At 35.7% G+C, this 20,397-nt stretch overlaps 1 protein-coding gene across 1 annotated transcript in view; it reads right to left on the bottom strand.

Annotated features, from left to right (window-relative positions):
* LOC111152167 (LMBR1 domain containing 1) overlaps positions 1-20,397 on the bottom strand; it is a 154,024-nt gene that overhangs the window by 75,505 nt on the left and 58,122 nt on the right. Inside the window, exons 8-9 of the mRNA XM_022510527.1 lie at positions 11,819-11,944; positions 6,962-7,114 (exon numbers count right to left, since the gene is read on the bottom strand). Coding sequence (XP_022366235.1) covers positions 6,962-7,114; positions 11,819-11,944 — 279 coding nt within the window. The remainder of the gene's footprint in view (positions 1-6,961; positions 7,115-11,818; positions 11,945-20,397) is intronic.

Below are 20,397 nucleotides of genomic sequence, written 5' to 3'. Positions count from 1 at the left end.
AGTACTAGAAGTCCTAGCCTCAGCAATCAGACAACAAAAAGAAATAAAAGGCATCTGAATTGGCAAAGAAGTCGTCAAACTATTACTCTCTGAAGATGATATGATACTTTTATAGAAAATCCAAAGACTCCACCCCAAAAATGCTAGAACTCATACAGAAATTCAGTAAAGTGTCAGGATATAAAATCAGTGCACAGAAATCAGTTGCATTTCTATATACCAACAGCAAGATAGAAGAAAGAGAAATTAAGGAGTCGATCCCATTTCCAACTGTACCCAAAACCATAAGATACCTAGGAATAAATCTAACCAAAGAGGCAAAGAATCTGTACTCAGAAAACTACAGAATACTCATGAAAGACATGGAGAAAGACACAAAGAAATGGAAAAACTTTCCATGTTTATAAATTGGAAGAACAAATATTGTCAAAATGTCTATGCTACCCAGAGCAATTGACATATTTAATGCAATCCCTATCAAAATACCATCAACTCTGTTCAAAGAAATGGAGCAAATAATCTTAAAATTTGTATGGAGCCAGAAAAGACCCTGAATTGCCAGAGGAATGTAGAAAAAGAAAACCAAAGCTGGTGGCATCACGATTCCAGACTTCAAGCTCTATTACAAAGCTGTAATCATTGAGACAGTGTGGTACTGGCACAAAAACAGACACACAGATCTGTGGAACAGAATGGGGAGCCCAGAAATGGACTCTCAACTCTATGGTCAACTAATCTTTGACAAAACAAGAAAGAATGTCCAATGGAAAAAAAGACTGTTTTTTAAACAAATGGTGTAGAGAAAGTTTGACAACCACATTCAGAAGAATGAAACCAGACCATTTCCTTACACCACACACACACAAAAAGATTCAAAATGGATGAAAGACCTAATTGTGAGACAGGAATCCAACAAAATCCTTGAGGAGAACACAGGCAACAACCTCTTCGACCTCACCTGTAGCAACTTCTTTAGAAACATCGCCAAAGGCAAGGGAAACAAGGGCAAAAATGAACTACTGGAACTTGATCAAGATCAAAAGCTTTTGCACACAAAAGGAAACAGTCAACAAAACCAAAAGACAACGGACAGAATGGAGAAGATATTTGCAAATGACATATCAGATAAAGGGCTAGTATCCAAAATCTGTAAAGAACTCATCAAAGTCAAAACCCAAAGAACAAATAATCCAATCAAGAACTGGGCAGAAGACAGGAACTGATATTTCTGCAAAGAAGACATCCAAATGGCCAACAGACACAAGAAAAAATGTTCAACATCACTCACCATCAGGGAAATACAAATTAAAATCACAAAATCACAAAACCACCTCAGACCAGTCAGAATGGCTAAAATTAACAAGTCGGGAAATGACAGATGTTGGTGAGGATGCAGAAAAGGGGGAATCCTCCTATACTGTTGTTGGGAATGCAAGCTGGTACAGTCGCTCTGGAAACAGTATGGAGGTTCCTCAAAAAGTTGAAAATAGAGCTACCCTACAACCAAGCAATCACACTACTCAGTATTTACTCTAAAGACACAAATGTAGTGATTCATAGAGGCACATGCACCTGAATGTGTATAGCAGCAATGTCTACAATAGCCAAACTATGGAAAGAGCCTAGATGTCCATCAACAGATGAATGGATAAAGAAGATGTGGTGTGTGTGTGTGTGTGTGTGTGTGTGTGTGTGTACAATGGAATATCACACAGCCATTAAAAACAACAACAAAATCTTGCCATTTGCAACAACACGGATGGAACTAGAGGGTATTATGCTAAGTGAAATCAGTCAATCAGAGAAAGACAACTATCATATCTCTCTGATTTGAGGAATTTGAGAAACAAGACAGAGGATCATAGCGGAGGGAGGGAAAAATGAAACAAGACAAATCCAGAGAGGGAGACAAACCGTAAGAGACTCTTAATCTCAGGAAACAAACTGAGGGTTCCTGGACTGGAGGTGGGTAGGAGGGGTGGGGTGGCTGGGTGATGGGATACTGGGGAAGGTATGTGCTATGGTGAGTGCTGTGAATTGTGTAAGACTGATAACTCACAGACGTGTACCCCTGAAACAAATAATACATTATATGTTAATTTAAAAAAAAAAAAAAAACTACAGGGGCGCCTGAGTGGTTCAGTGGGTTAAAGCCTCTGCCTTCGGCTCAGGTCATGATCCCAGGGTCCCGGGATCAAGCGCCGCATCGAGCTCTCTGCTTAGCAGGGAACCTGCTTCCTCCTCTCTCTCCTGCCTGCCTCTCTGACTACTTGTGATCTCTATCAAATTTAAAAAAAAAAAAAAAAACTACAAAGCTACAGTAATCAAAACAGCTTGGTACTGGCATAAAGGCAGATATATAACCAATGGAAGAGACCCCAGAAATGAACTCTCCTCTATATGATCCAGTGATGTTTGATAATGGTGCCAAGACCATTTCATGGGAGAAGGCCAGTCCTTTCAACAAATGGTGCTGGGTAAGAGTCATCCAAATGCAAAAGAATGGAACTGGATCCTTACCCTTAACCATATACAAAAGTTAATTCAATATATAGAAAGACCTAAACCTAAGAGTGGAAGCTATTAAACTTTTATAAAGGGGGAACATCTTCATGGCACTGGACTTGGCAATTGTTTTTTGGATAGCATACTGAAGGATAGGTAAAACAAAAACATTAAATAAATTGGACTTCATCAAGATTAAAAACTTTAGTGTATCAAAGACACTATTAACACAGTGAAAAGGCAACCCAAGACTGGGAGAAAATCTTTGCAAATCATATATATAAGGAGTTAATATTCAGATTATTAAAAAAAAACTCTTACAACTTGACAAAATATAAATAACTTAAAAATGGGCAACAGACTTGAATGAACATTTCTATAAAGAAAATATACAAATGGTCAATAATCAAATGAAAAGATGCTCAACATCACTAATTATTAGGGAAATGCAAATCAAAGCCACAATGATATATCACTTCACAACCATAAGGTTGGTTATTATCAAAACAATAGAAAATTAAGTGTTTGAAAGAATGTGGAAAAACTGAAAGCCTTGTGCATTTCTGGTGGGAATATAAAATGGTACAGCCACTGTGAAAAATAACTCAAAAGGCTAAACACAAAACTGAAATATGATCCAGCAATTTCATTTCTAAGTATATACGCAGAAGAATTGAAAGCAGGGACTCAAACATACTTGTACATCAGTTACCAGAGCAGCACTATTCACAATAGCCAAAAGCTGGAAATGATCCAAATGTGTACCAACAGATAAACAAAATGTGAAATATACATATAACCCAATATTATTGAGTCTTAAAAAGGAATGAAATTTTGATACATCTACAACATGGATGAATCCTGAAGACATTATACAAACTGAAATAAGCCATACATAAAATAACAAATACAGAATAATTCCACTTACATAAGATACCCCAAATAGGCAAATATCTAGAGTGTGTGTGTGTATAGTAAATGTAGTGATATAATAAAATCAAAAATTATATTTAAAACCTAGTGAATCTATAGGTTACCCAGGCCAATTAGCTGTAAAAGTTCATAGAATGCCTGTCAGAGGAGAATTTATTGAAGTATTTAATTAACATTAGACTGTATGTTTAGAAATGTATTCAGTATTATATATAAAAGTTGCTTTAAGGAGCCATTAACTTATTCTAATTAGATGCTTAGTTTTATAAATGTCTACAACATAAAATGGATTTTTTTTTCCCTTGAGTTCTATGGCAGCATTTAAGAAGTTGAAAAATCCTATATACAGAACTCTAACAATAGCAGCCTGCAGCTTTCTGAGCTGTTTTAATCAAAAGGCACTAACACTACATACCTTATTTCTTTTAATTCCCATAACAAAAATAAAGTAAGTATATAACTCCATTATAAGGATGAGAAAAGTTAAGGTTTAGAAAGGTGAAGTAATGGGGCACCTGGGTGGTGCAGTGGGTTACTAATCTGACTCCTGATTTCGGCTCAGGCCAAGATCTCAGGGTTGTGAGACTAAGCCCCATGTCAGACTCCAAACTCAGCATGGAATCTACTAAAATTTCTCTCTCCCTCTGCTCCTCCCTGCATTCGTGTGTGCGTGTGTGCGCTCTCTCTCAAAAATAAATAAATAAATCTTAAAAAAAAAAAAAAAAAGAAAGGTTAAGTAACAAGTTTATATAGCTGGTAAGGATAGGAACAAGCACTCAAAACCAGATGTATGTGACAGCAAAATCTATGCCTCTGAAATGAGGTATGCAGGGACACCTGGGTGGCTCTGGCAGTTAAGTGTCTGCCTTTGGCTCAGGTCATAATTCCAGAGTCCTGGGATAGAGACCCGGCATCTGGCTCCCTGCTTAGCGGGAAGCCTGCTTCTCCCTCTCCTTCTGCCCCTTCCCCCCAACCCCACTTGTGCTCCCTCTCTCAAATAAATAAAAATCTTAAAAAAAAAAAAAAAAGAAAAGAAGAAACGAGGTATGCATACCCTACAAAATACATGGCAATGTGAAATCACAAGATCAGCAGTTATCTCATGGGGATCTAATCTTAAGAAATTATAGTATTTTTAACAAAAAATTGTAGAATCATCAAACTCTAAACTTCTGCATTTGCAAAAAAAAAAGTCTAATTCATTTTATAATAAACATGGATTCGAATACAGAGTAAAAGGCAATACTAGCACAAAATTTTGAGATGGAGCATAACTTCAAAGAAATTTTCTATCAGGAGCTTCTCACAGGTCTGTCACCTCTAAAATATACTGAGCAATGCATAGGAATGAGTGGGCCTGTCTCTACTTTCTTTGACTAGGACTACTTGGATCCTAATGTTGAAGAGACACTAAGAGCACGTGGCTTCCTATTTCTGAATTATATCAACTGTGCATAGAATGATGAATAAACAATTTTCATATTTCAAAGCAGTGCTTATCCCTTCACATTCATGTTAAACCCTCAATTATATAACAATAAGTTTATATGCCCAGAGTTTTTCTCCAGGCATGCCTATTACTCCTACCTGTTCCTAATTATTCCTATTATTCCTAACAGGCCCAGAAAATGAAAAGTAGATAAAAATTTCAATCCATATTCAAGAATAATACATTTATATAACAAAAAGAATAAGTGGTAAATTGTGTGGCAGGTTTTAGCCAGTGTAATAAGAAAAAAAAAACACACATGGAACTCTTAGATTGAAAAGGAAGACATAAAATTGCCTTTTAGCAGCCAACATGTCCATGTACATAAAAATTCCTTAGGAATCTATAAAAAGACTACTAGAAGTAATAATTTAGCCAGGTTGCATGATATGACATCAATGAACAAAAACAAATTTCTACATACTAAAAGTCAAAAATTGAAAACTGGAATTAAACAAAATCATGTGTAACAGTATAAACAAAAATACAGAAAAATTTATCAAAATATTCGAGAGACCTTTATGCTTAATATACAAAATACTGCAAAGAGAACCTTCAGATACAATAAATAAATGGAAAGCTCTCATGTTCACAGACTAGAAATTTTTAACATAAAGAATAAAGGTATTTTTCAGATTCTGAGCCTTTTGAGATGGAAAAGACCTCTGGGGTACCAGACAAAACCGCTAACAGCTAACATGGGCCTCCAATCAGTGGGGTTGACCTTCTCAGGAGGCCTCCTCCCCCAAAATCTGCCTTTAAAAACCTTCACTTGCAGGGGCGCCTGGGTGGCTCAGTGGGTTAAAGCCTCTGCCTTCAGCTCAGGTCAGGATCCCAGGGTCCTGGGATTGAGCCCCACCCTGACCCGGCATCGGGCTCTCTGCTCAGGAGGGAGCTTGCTTCCTCCTCTCTCTCTCTGCCTGACTCTCTGCCTACTTGTGATCTCTGTCTGTCAAATAAATAAATAAAATCTTTAAAAAAAAAAAAACAACAAAAAACCTTCACTTGCAAGCCATCAGGCAGTTCAGATCTTCAGAGCATTAGCTCCCTGCTATCCTAGGTGGTGCCACAGCAATAAATAGCCTTTCTTTCTTCACTGCAAAAGGCTGATGTCAGTTTTAGTGGCTTACAGACTCTCATTTGGTTCAAGTTTACAATGTCAATTCTCCCCAAATTTGCCTACAGATTCAAAGTAATCCTAACAGAAATCCCAGTGGATATTCTGTAGAATTCTAAGTTGATTCTAAAATTTACATGAACATGCAGAAAAGCTAGCATAGCTAAAACAATATTGAAAAAGAAAACCAAAACTGAAGAATTTATACTCCTTGATTTCCTGACTGACTGTATAACAAATCAGTAATCAAGTTTCATCATAAGGACATACGAATCAATGGAGCAAAAGAAAAAGTCCTGAAATAGACCCACACATACACATGATCAATGGGTTTGACAAAAGTATCAAGGAACGTCAATGAGCAAAGAAGAGTCTTTACAAAAATGCTGCTGAAACAATTGAATATCCATATGGAAAATAAACCCCGAGGTTATACCATCCCACAAAATTAACTTAAAATGGACTATGAACCTAAAATTTATAAAGCTAAAACCATAAAATTTCCAGAAGAAAACATATGAAAAAATGATTGCAATAAAAATTTAAGATCTCTTTGAATAACAGTTTAAGAAAACATAAAGGCAAGCTATAGAGACAACATTCACAATATATATATTTCACAAAGTACTTAATGCAGAATATATAAAGAATTCCTGTAACTCACTCATAAAACAATTTCCCAGCACCTCTGTTATAACACTTGCTGTACACATGAGTAAATGAATGAAGCTCAGAGAGGTGTGTAACTGGCTGAACTACCAAATGACAGAACTATGAATCAAAATCACTTTACCTCCAAAATTCATGCTCACAAGTACCACACTGCAATGCCTCACAAAGAGAACTCAATTACTCTAAAAGGTCTATATAAACTTGGGAAAAGAGTGACAACATAATTTTTTTAAAACTCCATTTACCTTCAGGGGACGCAGAGCACCACAAAATTTTGTCCACCAGCTGTTTTCAATGAATTCTAAGTGCCTCTCTCTTTTCCTAAGTGTTCGTAACCTTTCTTCAAATTGTTTTAAGGCGCGTTTATCCCTTGCTGGCAAAGGTCGACCATCTTTGCTCTGTAAATAACAGAAGAAAATATAACAGTTTTTTACAGTTAAGGTCTTAGTAAAGTACCCATCAGATTTAGCAAATCATGCAACAAAACCTTTTTTAGGTTGGATATGCCTTAGGCAAATTTACAACCTGAAAAAAAAAAAATGACATCATCTTTGTGAGAATACACATCTCTGAAACAAGATCAGCATCAAAATGTAGATGTGTGTACATTTACTAATGAACTTCTTGATTCCTGTTTTCCAACTATATGGTAAAGTTATGTGGAAAGAAGATAAATATCTTGAAAAATGCCTTTTTAACAGGGTACTTTATTCAATTTGCGCCATTACTCTTTCTCACCTCCAAGCTCCTCTTCTATCCCTTATCTTAATATATTTGGTTCTACCCCTTATCTCCTTTTGGTCAGCCCCTGATTCAGATACCAGCACAGAGATATAATACTAGTATGTGCTATGCAGAGATATTTATAACAATTGCTAAGAACTGTCACTTTCTTATTCTCCTACTACTTTTGCAAATAAGTTACATTTTCTTTGGCCAACCTACTGATAGGTAACTTTCATCCATCTATTTTTATGTGATGCTTACTGTAACCACAAGCAGTACCCATACCATTGTGGTTAAAAGATAACACTCCTTTAAGTCAAGTACAATGGGTACTATTCAAACTTTTTCCCAAAGGCACTTCAGAGAAAGGTATTTTAGGAATCTGCTTCTCCCTTTCCCTCTCCCTCTGCTCCTCCCCTAACTCATGCTTGCACTTGCTCTCTCTCTCTCAAATCTTTAAAAAAAAAAAAAAAGTAAAGACATCAGATATTAAAATGTTAATATCCCTATTCAGGTTTAAATAGGTTCTTAAGAGAGAGACAACAAAATTGCTCTCTAGCATATGCCAGTGCAGCCTCATCTGAAATCATAGATATAATGAAGACAATATTCAAAAATATCATTTAATAAAGAGATCTATACAGTTATAATGATTATTATAATATTATTATTATTGGCACTGCCATGCTCTTCTGGAACTAGCTGTTGTCTTCCATACCTTAAGATAATTGCCTCTCAAACTTTATCATGCATAACAATTACCTGAAAAGTTTGTTAAACACAGATTTCTAGATCCTATAAATAAAATTTAGTTGGTCTTGGGTGGGGCCTAATATGTGCATTTCTACCAAAGCCCTAGGAGATGCTGGTGCTACCGCTCTAGAGATCATACTTTGCATACGCTACACTATATTTAATTATCTTCACTCCTTTAAGTCAAGTACAATGGGTACTATTCAAACTTTTTCCCAAAAGGCACTTCAGAGAAAGGTATTTTAGGAAGGACAAAGAATAAAATAAACATTCCCTTCTAGAAGACAGATCCAGGCAATAATACTTCAAGTGTGTGTCATGAGAAAAAAACAGTACTTTGTATCCTAAACATATAATTTTTCTCAGAAATGCCATTCTAGTATCCAAAGGATAACAACATGAGGTGGCTTTACTTAACAACTAGCGTTCACTATTTCAGGAAAAAAATCAGTATATTAAGGGTCCACTAAAAATAAACCCAAGTTACCTATTTGGTGAATATTTCAGTGCAGTGAGGGCTAGAGGCCCACTCTGCTTTGCCTACTGACCAAAACAACAGAAGAAGAATTTTGGTCAGAGAAACAAACACCAGGATAGAAAATCAGCAGTTAACTATTTCATGGTGGCGGGGTGGGGGGGGCTAGTTATAAAGCATATGAATACATACCCTTTGTTTAAAAAAAGTAAAATGTGAAAGCTTCCTTTTACACTGCCCTTTCCTACTGTTACTACCATTAAGCAATACAATATCCTTCTACACATTTTCTACGTATTTGCACACATGCATATATGCTAATATGAGTTTTTGTTGTACATAATAGCTAACATTTCTTGAGCACATTTCTTGTACCTAAAACTGATCTGTTCTTTAGCATTTATTCTCCCTAATCTTCTGTTCTTTAACATTTATTCTCCCCAAATCTTCAGAATAAAACTTTGAAGTTGGTAATAATATTATTTCCATTTACTAAATGAGGAAAATAAGCCCCACAGATAATTACATGCATAATAAGGAGGGTTAGAATTTTAACTGAGTCTGCTTTAATTCTATAAAGATATATTCTTTAGTCTATATAAATCCAGCTCATTTTTTTTCATCACTGCATACCACATTATACCATGGTATATTAATAATTACCTTATTTTTGAAAACTTAGATTGTTTTATTTTTTGGGAGCATTAACAATGTGCATGAACATCCTTTTTCACCCAGATATAAGTATATATACATACTTGAGTAGGAGATGTTCCTAGACATCAATAGCTTTTAAACTTTAACTTTATTAAATGGGAGTAAACTTTATTAATTAAACTTTATTAAACTTTCATTAAACTTTAAACTTTATTAAAAAGGGATGTGTTTTTGTGTATAGGCACACATCATATTATTTTCTTTAAAAAGCTGTATATTTTACATTCCCACAAGCAGTATATCTATCCCCAAAATCCCATTAACACCTGACAAAGATAAATACTGTAAAGACTTCTAAAAGTTGGGGCACCTGGGTGGCTCAGTGGGTTAAGCCTCTGCCTTCAGCTCAGGTCATGATCTCGGGGTCCCAGGATTGAGCCCCGCATCGGGCTCTCTGCTCGGCAGTGAGCCTGCTTCCTCCTCTCTCTGCCTGCCTCTCTGCCTACTTGTGATCTCTCTCTCTCTCTGTCAAATAAATAAATAAAAAAGACTTCTAAAAGTTAAAAGTAATATTGAGTTGCTCTAATTAGCATATCTCTGATTACAGGGGGACCAACCATCATGGTCTCCATACTCCAAATTCCACATTCTGGAAAATCCCCTCAAGTTCCAGGCAAACTGGGATGCATGGCAAACCTACTTACTGCTGAAGAGCTGAAGCATCATTTTACATTTTCACTGGAGAGTTTAATTTTTCCTTCAGTAAACTCTATTTGGGTCTTTTGTTCATTATCTTATGTATTGCTTGTCCTTTTTTCTTACTGATTTGAAGATGTTCTTTATACATATCCATACTGCGATATCCTCCTATATTATAGACTTTCTTTTGGTGGTGCTTTTGGGTCCATAAATTTTAGAACTCAAAAATGTAAAACTCACCAATCTCTCAATTAGCATTTGGGGTTTTTTGTGGCTTGTTCAGAAAGATCTTCTATACACCAAGATAAAATTTTACTTCCACTTTCTCCTAATGTCTTGTAAATTTTGTATTGATTTGAATTCAGGATTGTTTTACTATATGGTAGGGGGGTCTACAAAAATTTCATATTTTGTCTTTTATAAATTTCCACCTAAACTTTAGAAAAACTATCATCTCTACATTACTCAATCTTCCCAATCAGGAACGGATGAAGTTCTCCATATATTTCAGTCTTCTATTATGTATTTCAGTAACTTTTATAATTTCTACCAGGATGATTCTGACATTTCTTATTATTTTATAGTTTGCAGCTATTGTGAATGAGACCATTTTTTATTACATCTTCCAACTAGCTAATGATTTCTATATGTTTATATCCAGGTACTTTGATGAACTCTTATTAGTTCTATTAATTTATCAGTTCATTCTTTCATATTTTCTTAGTGTATGATATCTGTGAATAATAAAGGATATTGCCCTTTTCCTCTCTCTCCCTCCAATGTTTATACCTGCATTCTTTCTTATCTGACAAAGACCTCCAGGAATATGCTAATGAGCAACAATGATACTGACTGCACTGACCTGTGTCCGACTTCAATGAGAATGTTTAATTCATCATTTAAGTAAGATGCTCATTATAGGCTTCCTTTCCTAAGTACACTCTTCTCTTCTAATTTGGTAAGGCTTTTTTTTAAATCATAACTATAAATTGACTTTTATTAAATATTCTTTAGCATCTATTCAAATGCTTATTTCTCATTTATTCTCAATACATTAAACTACTTTAATAAATTTTTTAATGTATCATCCTTGAATTTCTAGGATAAAACTGATCTGATAATTATAAAATATTCTCTTATTACAGCACAGGTTTGAATTGCTAATATTTTTCTTTATATTAAAACTATGTTCATAAGAGAGACCAGTACATATGTAGTCTTCTTTTTTGTATGCAATGATCATCTGGTTTCTGTATCAGGATTATGCTAGTTTAATACATACTTAAAAATGTTCTATAAATAGGTTTTATATGTCTACAAGTATTATTTATCTGTTCTATAAATACGTTCTATAAATTATGTTCATCTGTTACTTCAAGGTGATAAAGAAGAAACTTCTTTGTGTTTTTAGAAGTACACTCAACTGGAAAGTGATTACATGTAATTTTTACCTTATTCCACTAGTAAATAAAACTTGAACATAAGTGATACAGTAAAATATGATGTTACACAAGAAATCAATATACCTGGGAATAAGCAAGGTCTTGATCATACCTGAGCAAAACTTCTGCTTTTACGTATTAGAACACTGATAGAAATTCTCAAATTTTTAGTGTCTTGCATTTCACAGAAGACAAATTTTAAAACCATGGACATATTTTGCTAAGGACATGTTGCAAAAAAACTCAAACGACATAAAAAATATGGGGTTGCAATGTCTTAGAATAATTAGAAAGTAGTGCAAAGACAATGCACTTACATGCTTTCCAATTACAATAAAATAACAACTCACTTTTGATTTAATCGTTTGAATGTGTTGCTCCACTTCTTCAATGTCTTCGGTGTTTTCTAAACGTTCATAAGCAGCACTTCTAGTGCCTTTTATTAGATTTAAAGGTAATGCAGACATGCCATAGGCCTAAAAGAACAAAATAAAAATGTGTTTCATTAATACTATTTTATACATATTATACACAATTTTGAGGTTAAAACGTCCTTTAAACTTTAAAGGAAGTGCCAGGGTACAGTTGTGAAGGATTACAGTCACTGAAGAACAAAGTACCTGGGAGTGAATCATATACTGTCTCATAATTCTCTTGTTTATTTCACACTTACAGTTATATAAACTGACATGAGTAATACTAACTATTCATAGAAGAGATAATATATATTCTTCAAAGGGTAAGTTGCCAAATTACTGTAAATAGAATACCAAAGTAATAAACTGTAACTCCAGATTAATGAGGGGTTAACAGAGTGTGAATTAGTAAAAACATTTTATAGAACTATTTTCTATGGAAAAAACAATTTTATCCAACTATATATAGTAAACCCTCACTAAAACATATTTTAATAAATGCATGTTATTTAATTAGCATACCAATTATCTGTACACAATTTATTACAAGTTTTAAGTATAATTAATCATTTTGCTAAGTATTTTAAATATTTTCCTACAAGTAATTTTCTGTTGATTGCATTAAGAATAAACATATTATTTTATATTTTTCCATATCAGCCAGCCCCAAATGAAGACTTTTAATGGTAACTGTTAAAAACACTTAATAATGGCAGTTGCCACATAACTGTTACTCTAAATCATTAAATCTTTAGAAACAACACTGACAACTATCACTTCCCAACTGCAGCAACAGGCTCTAAAGCAGACACATTATATATTTAAATCTTTTTCATTTTCCTGCTGAGCACACAGCCAAACTACTTTAGCCAGTCTCCCTGAAGTTAAGTAAGCTCATGAAATTGAGTTCAAGACAACAAATGTAGGCAGAAGTGATAAACGCAATTTCTTGGGCTTAACCCCAAAACTTCAAAATATCCTGGGTGATCCTGAATATTTTCTCTCAAAGTCTCTGCAACTTAGATGTCAACTCCGAAAAAACTTCAGTGACAATTTTAATTACAGTTGACCCTTGAATAACTTGGGTTGGAATTACATGGGTCCATTTACACATGGATTCTTCATAAATACAATATAGTACTACAAATGTATTTCCCTTACGATTTTAACGACATTGTTTTTCCTATTTTATTTTAGGAATACAGTATATAACACATATAACATACAAAGTATGTTTTAATTGACTATTTATGCTATCAGTAAGGCTTCTGGTCAACAATAGCCTATTAATAGTTAAGTTTGGGGAGAGTCAAAAATCATATGCAGATTTTCACACATGTGGAAAGATCAGCACCCCTAACCCCATGTTGTTCTCACATACACATCACATCTTCTTTATCCATTCACCTGCTGGACACATAGACTGCTTCCATGCCTTGCCTATTGTAAATAATGTTGTAATGAACAGAGTGGTACATACGTCTTTTCAAATTAGTGTTTTTATTTTCATCAGATAAATACCCAGCAGTAGAAATGCTGGATCAGATGGTATTTCCATTTTTAATTTTTTGAGGAACCTCCATACTATTTTCTATAGTGGCTGCACCAACTTGTATTCCCTCCAACAGTGCATGAGGGTTCTCTTTTATCTTCACCAAATGTGTTATTTCTTGTCTTCTTGATGTTAGCCATTCCAACAGGGTAAAGTAATACCTCATTGTGGCTTTGATTTGCATTTCCCTGATAATTAGTGATGTTACATCTTTTCATGTGCCTGTTAGCCATTCATCTCTTCTTAGAAAAATATCTATTCAGTCCCCATTTTTAAATCAGATTGGGATTTTTTTTTTTTTTTTTTTTTTTTTTTTGCTACTGAGTTGTACGAGTTCTTCCTATATTTTGGGTACCAACTCCATACTGGGTATATCATTTGTAGGTATCTTCTTCCATTCAGTAAGTTGCCTTTTCCTTTTGTTGATGAGTTTCTTCACTGTGTATAGTCCCATTTATTTATGCTATTGTTGCCTTTGCCTGAAGAGATAGATCCCCCCAAAATACTGCTAAGAGCAATGTCAAAAAGCTTACTACTATATTTTCTTCAAGGAGATTTATTATGGCTTCAGGTATTATAGTCAAGTCTTTTATTCATTTAGAGCTTATTTTTGTATATGATTTAACAAAGTGGCTCAATTTCATTCTTTCTCATGCAATTGTCCAGTTTTCACACCACCATTATTTTAAAAGGCTCCCTTTCCCCATCACCTGTTTTTGCCTCCTTTCATGAAGATTAATTGACCATACAAATGTGGGTTTATTTCCAGGATTTCTATTCTATTCTGTTGATTCAGGTGTCTGTTTTGTGGTACCATACTATTTTCATTACTGCAGCTTGGTAGTATAATTTGAAATCAGGCAGCATGATTCCTCCAGCTTTGTTCTTCTTTCTCAAGATTGCTTTGGCTCTTTGGCGCTTCACAAAAATTTTAGGATTATTTGTTCTAGTTCTGTGAAAAATGCCATTGGCATATTGAGAGGGATTACATAGATTCTGTAGATTGCTTTGGGTAGTATGAACACTTTAACAATATTAATTCTTCCAATCCATGAGCACGGTGTATCTTTCCATTTTGAGGGTTGCCTTCAATTTCTTTCCTCAAGGTCTTATGGTTTTCAGGGTATAGATCTTTCACCTCCTTGGTTAAATTTATTCCTAGGTATTTTGTCCTTTTTGATACAACTGTAGATGGGATTTTTAATCTCTCTGCTACTTTGTTATTAGTGAATAGAAATGCAACAGATTTCTGTATATTACTTTTGTATCCCTCAACTTCACTGAATTCATTTAGTAGTTCCAGTAGTTTTTTGATGGTCTTTAGGATTTACTCCATATAGTATCATGTCATCGACAAATAGTGAAAGTTTTACTTCTTTTCAGTTTGGAGGCCTTTTCTTTTCCCTGCCTACCAGCAGTCACTAGGACTTCCAATATTATGTTAAATTAAGATGGCACGAGTGTGCATTCTTGTCTTGTTCCTAATCTTAGAGAAAAATTTTTCAGCTTTTTACCATTGAATATGATGTCAGCTGTGGGTCTGTCATGTACGGCCTTCATTAATGTCATACACAGCCTTCACTATGTTAAGGAATGTTCCGTTTATACCCATTTTGTTGAGAGTTTTTATCATAAGCAGATATTGAATCATGTCAATGGTTTGTCTGCATCTACTGAGATGATCATGTGATTTTCATCATCTATTTTGTTAGTGAAGTGTATCACATTGATTGATTTGCAAATGTTAAACCATCCTTATATCTCTGAAATAAATCTCACTTGGTGATGGTGTACGATCCTTTTCATGTATTGCTTTGGTTTCTTGAGAATTTTAGCATCTGTGTTCATCAGGGGTGTTTGCCTATAGTTTTCTTTTTCTGCAGTGTCTTTGTCTGGTTTTGTTAATAGGGTAATGCTGGCCTCATAAAATGAGTTTGGAAGTGTTCCCTCCTCTTCAGTTTTTTGTAATAGTTTCAGGCAGATAAGATATTAACTCTTCTTTAAATTGTGGTAAAATATATGTGTGAAGCCATCTACATCTCACCTTTTATTTCTTGGAGTTTTTGGTAGATGACTCAGTTTCATTACTAGTAATTGGTCTATTCAGATTTTATATTCTTCATGGTCAATTTTAGAAGACTGTTGTTTCTAGAAATTTATCCGACTCTTCTAGATTGTCTAATTTGTTGGCATATAATTGTTTATAGTATTTTCTTATGATCCTTTTAATTTCTGTTACTAGTTTTAACTTCTTCTTCATTTCAGATTTGATTTTGTTTTTTTTTTTCATTTCAGATGACTTATTTTATTTTTTTATGAGTCTGGCTAAAGGCCTGCCAATTTTGTTTATCATTTCAAGGAACCAGCTCTTTGTTTCATTGATCTTCTCTGTTGTTTTTTTAGTTCCTATTTATTTCTACTCTGATCTTTATTCTTTCTTTCCCTCTACTAACTTTGGGGTTGTTTGTTCTTCTTTCTCTAGTTCCTTTACGTAGATTGTTAATGTGACATTTTTCTTGTTGCTTGAGGTAGGCTTGTATTGTTATGAACTTGCCTCTTAGACCTGCTTTTGCTGCATCCCAGAGATTTTGGAATGTTGTGTTTCATTTTCATTTGTCTCAAAGTACTTTTAGATTTCCTCTTTGATTTCCTTGCTGACCCACTGGTTGTTTAATAACATGTTGTTTAGCTTCCACATATTACTGTTTGTTTGTTTACTTGACAGAGAGAGACAGAACAGAAGCACAGGGAGTGGGAGAAGCAGGCTTCCCACCAAGCACGGGGCCTGATGTGAGGCTCGATCCCAGGACTCTGGGATCATGACCCGAGCCGAAGGCAGATGCTTAACAACTGAGCCACCCAGGTGCCCCACGTGTTACTGCCCCCCCCCCCCCAGTTTTCTTCTAAGATGTAACTGATTTATAGTTTCATAGCATGAGGTTGGAAAGATACTTGATATGATTTCAATCTTCTTAAATTTACTGAAACTTGTTTTATGGCATAACATATGAACTATCCTAGACATGCGTATTTGAAAAGAATGTGTATTCTGCTGTTTTAGGATAGAACGTACTATACATATCAAAGTCCATCTAGTCTAATATGACACTTAAGGCCAATGTTTCCTTATTGATTTTGTCTGGATGGCCAATTCATTGATCCAAGAGAGTACTAAAATCCACTACTATTATTGTATTGCTATTTCTCCTTTTATTTCTGTTACTATCTACCATTTATATTTAGGTACCCCAAACTGGGTACATAAACATTTAAAATGTTATATCCTCTTGTTAGATTGAGACCTTTATTAATATGTAATGCCCTTCTTTTTCTTATCATCTTGGTTTCGTTAAAGTCTATTTTGTCGGATAGAAGTATTATTACCCCAGCTTTCTTTCCATTTCCATGGTATATCTTTTTTCTATCCCTTCATTTTCAGTCTGTGTGGGTCGTTACATTTGAAGTAAATCTCTTACAAGCAGCATGTAGAAGGATCCTGGCTTTTTTTTTTTTTTTTTAATCCATTCAATCACCTACATCTTTTGATTGGAGAACTTAGTCCATTTAAAGCAATTATTGAGGGGCACCTGGGTGGCTCAGTTGGTTAAGCATCTGCCTTCAGCTCAGGTCATGATCTTAGGGGGGACTGAGTCCTGCATCGAGCTCCCTACAGAGAGCCTGCTTCTCCCTCTACCTCTACCCCTCCTCCCCACTCTAGCTCTCTCTCACTCTATCTCAAATAAATATGTAAATCTTTAAAAAAAAATATTGACAGGTATGTATTATTTTGCTAATTGTTTTCTATTTTTGTGGTTTCTCTTTGTTCCTTTCTTCCCTCTTCCCTGTGGTTGGACTTGTTTTATTTAGTGTTTAGTTTCCTTTCTCTTTTCCTTTTGTAGATTTCCTAAGTTTTTTCGTTGTGGTTACTGTATTGTTCATATAGAATATCTCATGTAAATAAAATCTCTTTTAAGTTGAAAGTAAGGTAATTTGGAATACATCCCAAAGCTTTTATATTTACTTCCCCTACCCACATTTTGTATTTTTGATAACACATTTTACATCTTATTTTATGTATCCCTTCACTGATTATATAGATATTTTAGAAAGAGAGCATGCATGTGCACGTGTTTAGGGGGAGGGGCAGAGGGAGAAGGAGACAGAATCTCAAGCATATGCCCACTGAGCACAGAGCCCAACATAGGGTTCAATCTTACGACTCTGAGATCATGACATAAGCTCAAATCAAGAGTCAGACACAACTAACTGAGCCACCCAGGCACCTAATTATATTTTTAATTTTACTATTCTTGTCTTTAACCCTTCATACTTTAGGGGCAATGAATTCCCTCAGCTTTTGCTTATATGGGAAACTATTACCTCTCCTTCAATTCTAAATGATAATCTTGCCAGGTAGAAAATTCTTAGGTAGCAGCTTTTCCCTTTCAGCACTTTAAATATGTTATGCTTCATAAATAAATGTTAGTTATGTCACTCCCTTTTCTGGCTTATGAAGTTTCTGCTGAAAAATCTGCTGATGGCATTAGAGTTTCCCCTGTATGTAATATGTTGCTTTTCTCTTGCTGCTTTTAAGATCCTCTCTTTATGCTTACCTTTTACCATTTTAATTACAATGTGTCTGAGATTGTTTCTTGTTGAGCTCATCTTGTTTGGAACTCCCAGGGCTTCCAGAACCTGGATGTGTTTTCTTCTCCAGATTATGGAAGTTTTCAGCCATTATTTCTTCAAATAATTTTTCTGGCCCTTTCCCTCTCTTATCTCCTCTGAGAACTTTTATTGCTATTCCACTTGATGTAGTTCCTGAAGTCCCTTAAGTTGTCCTCACTTTTAATTCTTTTCATTTTACTGCTCTGTCTAGATGTCTTCCATTACTTTGTCTTCAAGCTTTGCCTTCATGCTCCTGTTTTACCATTTCTGCTACTGAACCTCTCTACTGTATTTTTCAGTTCAGTTATAATTTCTATTTGATACTTTCTTGTATTTTCTCTGGCTCTGACAAGGTTCTTGTGTTCATCCACTCTCCCACCAACACTGCTAAGTATCTTTATGACTATTACTTGAATTCTTTATCAGGTAGGTTGCTATCTCCCTTTCATTAAAGTTTTTTAATGGAGATTTACCTTATTTTTTGGTATGGAACGCATTCTTTGATCTCCTCATTCTGCCTCTCTGTTTGTCTATATATTAAGTGAAATTGCTACCTCCCTCAGTCTTGAAGGGGTGGTCTTGTTTAACAGCTGGTTCATGTGGGCCATTAGAGCAATCTCCCTTGGCCATCAGAGCCAGACACTTCATATGGGCAACCACTCTATGGGCTACATGTGCCCACCAGTTGTGATACAGCCAACACTATTGTACGGGGAGGTCAGGGCTCAGGGCACTCACCCTGCCCAGCTGAGGCTCAGACACTGTGCAGGTAGACTGGGGTTCTAGCTGCTTGCCCATCACAGTTATGGCTCAGTCTCTGTGCTGATTAGGTGGGGCTTAGGGTGTCCCTGGGAGCTAATTACAGCTTACCTGCTGCTAGGGGAGGACGCGGCTCTGGCGCTTACCAACCGAGTTGTATCCCATGTGTGGCACAGGGAAGGTGGGACTCAGGTCACTGGACCAACTGGTTTGGGGTTTGGGTGCTGCACAGTGAGGGTAGGGTTCAGTGCACTTTCCCAGGCCAGTTACAACTTGGTTCTCTGCATAGGTCGGGCAGGATTTAGGGCAGCCACCTGGACTCATTGCAGCTTGGTTGCTACATAGGAGAAGTAGAGATCAGGTGCTCATCTGGCCCATTTGCAGCCCAATCGCTGAGTGAGGAGAATAGGGCTCAGGACACAAGCCTGGCCCTTTGTAGCTGGGGTGCTGTGTGGCGTGCGGTGCTTGCCAGCTAGTTTAAGAGTTAAGTGGGCAGAATATGTCCTCTAGTGCTTGCATGTTAGAGGGAGAGCACTAGAAATGGCACTCATCTGCTCTGTCACCAGCAAGTTAGAATGACATTCCAAAAATGGACTCCAACAATGCTTCTATCACCAGACAAAACGTCTATAGGTCCCTGCCTTTGCCACAGCCTCCTTAAAATTAGTTAGTGGTTCTCCCTCATTTACAGGGTAGGCACTTTTCAATTTGTGGCTTTTGTGCTGATCTCAGGGAGAGCAGGTTTGTATACAAGCCACAGCAGGATCTCTGTTACCTATCTTTCTATGATTCTCCCTCTCTTAACTCCCCATTGATTTTCAAAACCAGATGTTTGTGGGGGGGTCATCTTTCCAGTGCTAGCCCCTAGAGTCAAGATGCCTGATGAGGGGCACAATCTCCTTACCCCTCAAAGAGAGTTCCTTATTATGGGATACCTCCTGATTGTGGGGTCACCTGGGATGGGGTTGGGGGTGAGGCCGTGTCTTTGACTTGCCTACACTACTTGATGTGTTTCTTTAGTCTTTTGTTGTGGAGGTGCTGTTCTTCAAGTTCTCAGGTGGTTTTCAGGGAAAATTTATTCCAGATATAGCTGTAAGTTTATTGTGTCCATGGGAGAAGGTGAGTTCAGAGTCTTCTTATGCAACTATCTTGAAACTCCCTCCATGGCTTTGTTTTGTTTTGTTTTGTTTTGTTTTAATTAAGGGAGAATATGAGCAAAGAACGTGACCAAAAAGAAATCCCAGAAATCAACTAGTTCTATCAAATATCAACTATTTATGGCACAATGTAACTAGATAATTAATTTTGAACTTATTACCCAATATTCAAATCCTTGTATTTCTAATGAAGAAATACCTTAAAATCTTGCATTTTACATATTATTAAAACCTAAGTTAATGTTCTCATGATTTCCCCATCATCTCCCCTCCTTCCCGCCTCCCCTGCTGAAAAAATAGAAAAGATTGTTTCATGTTATAAGGAAATTTAATTTAGACAGAGTAATTTTCTTGTAATTAATCAATTCTTATCAACT

The sequence above is a fragment of the Enhydra lutris genome, unplaced genomic scaffold, assembly GCF_002288905.1.
Source record: "Enhydra lutris kenyoni isolate GAN:26980312 unplaced genomic scaffold, ASM228890v2 scaffoldscaffold28, whole genome shotgun sequence".
NCBI lineage: Eukaryota > Metazoa > Chordata > Mammalia > Carnivora > Mustelidae > Enhydra > Enhydra lutris.
Note: the sequence above shows the minus strand (reverse complement) of the source record. Positions and strands in the feature narration are given on the sequence as shown.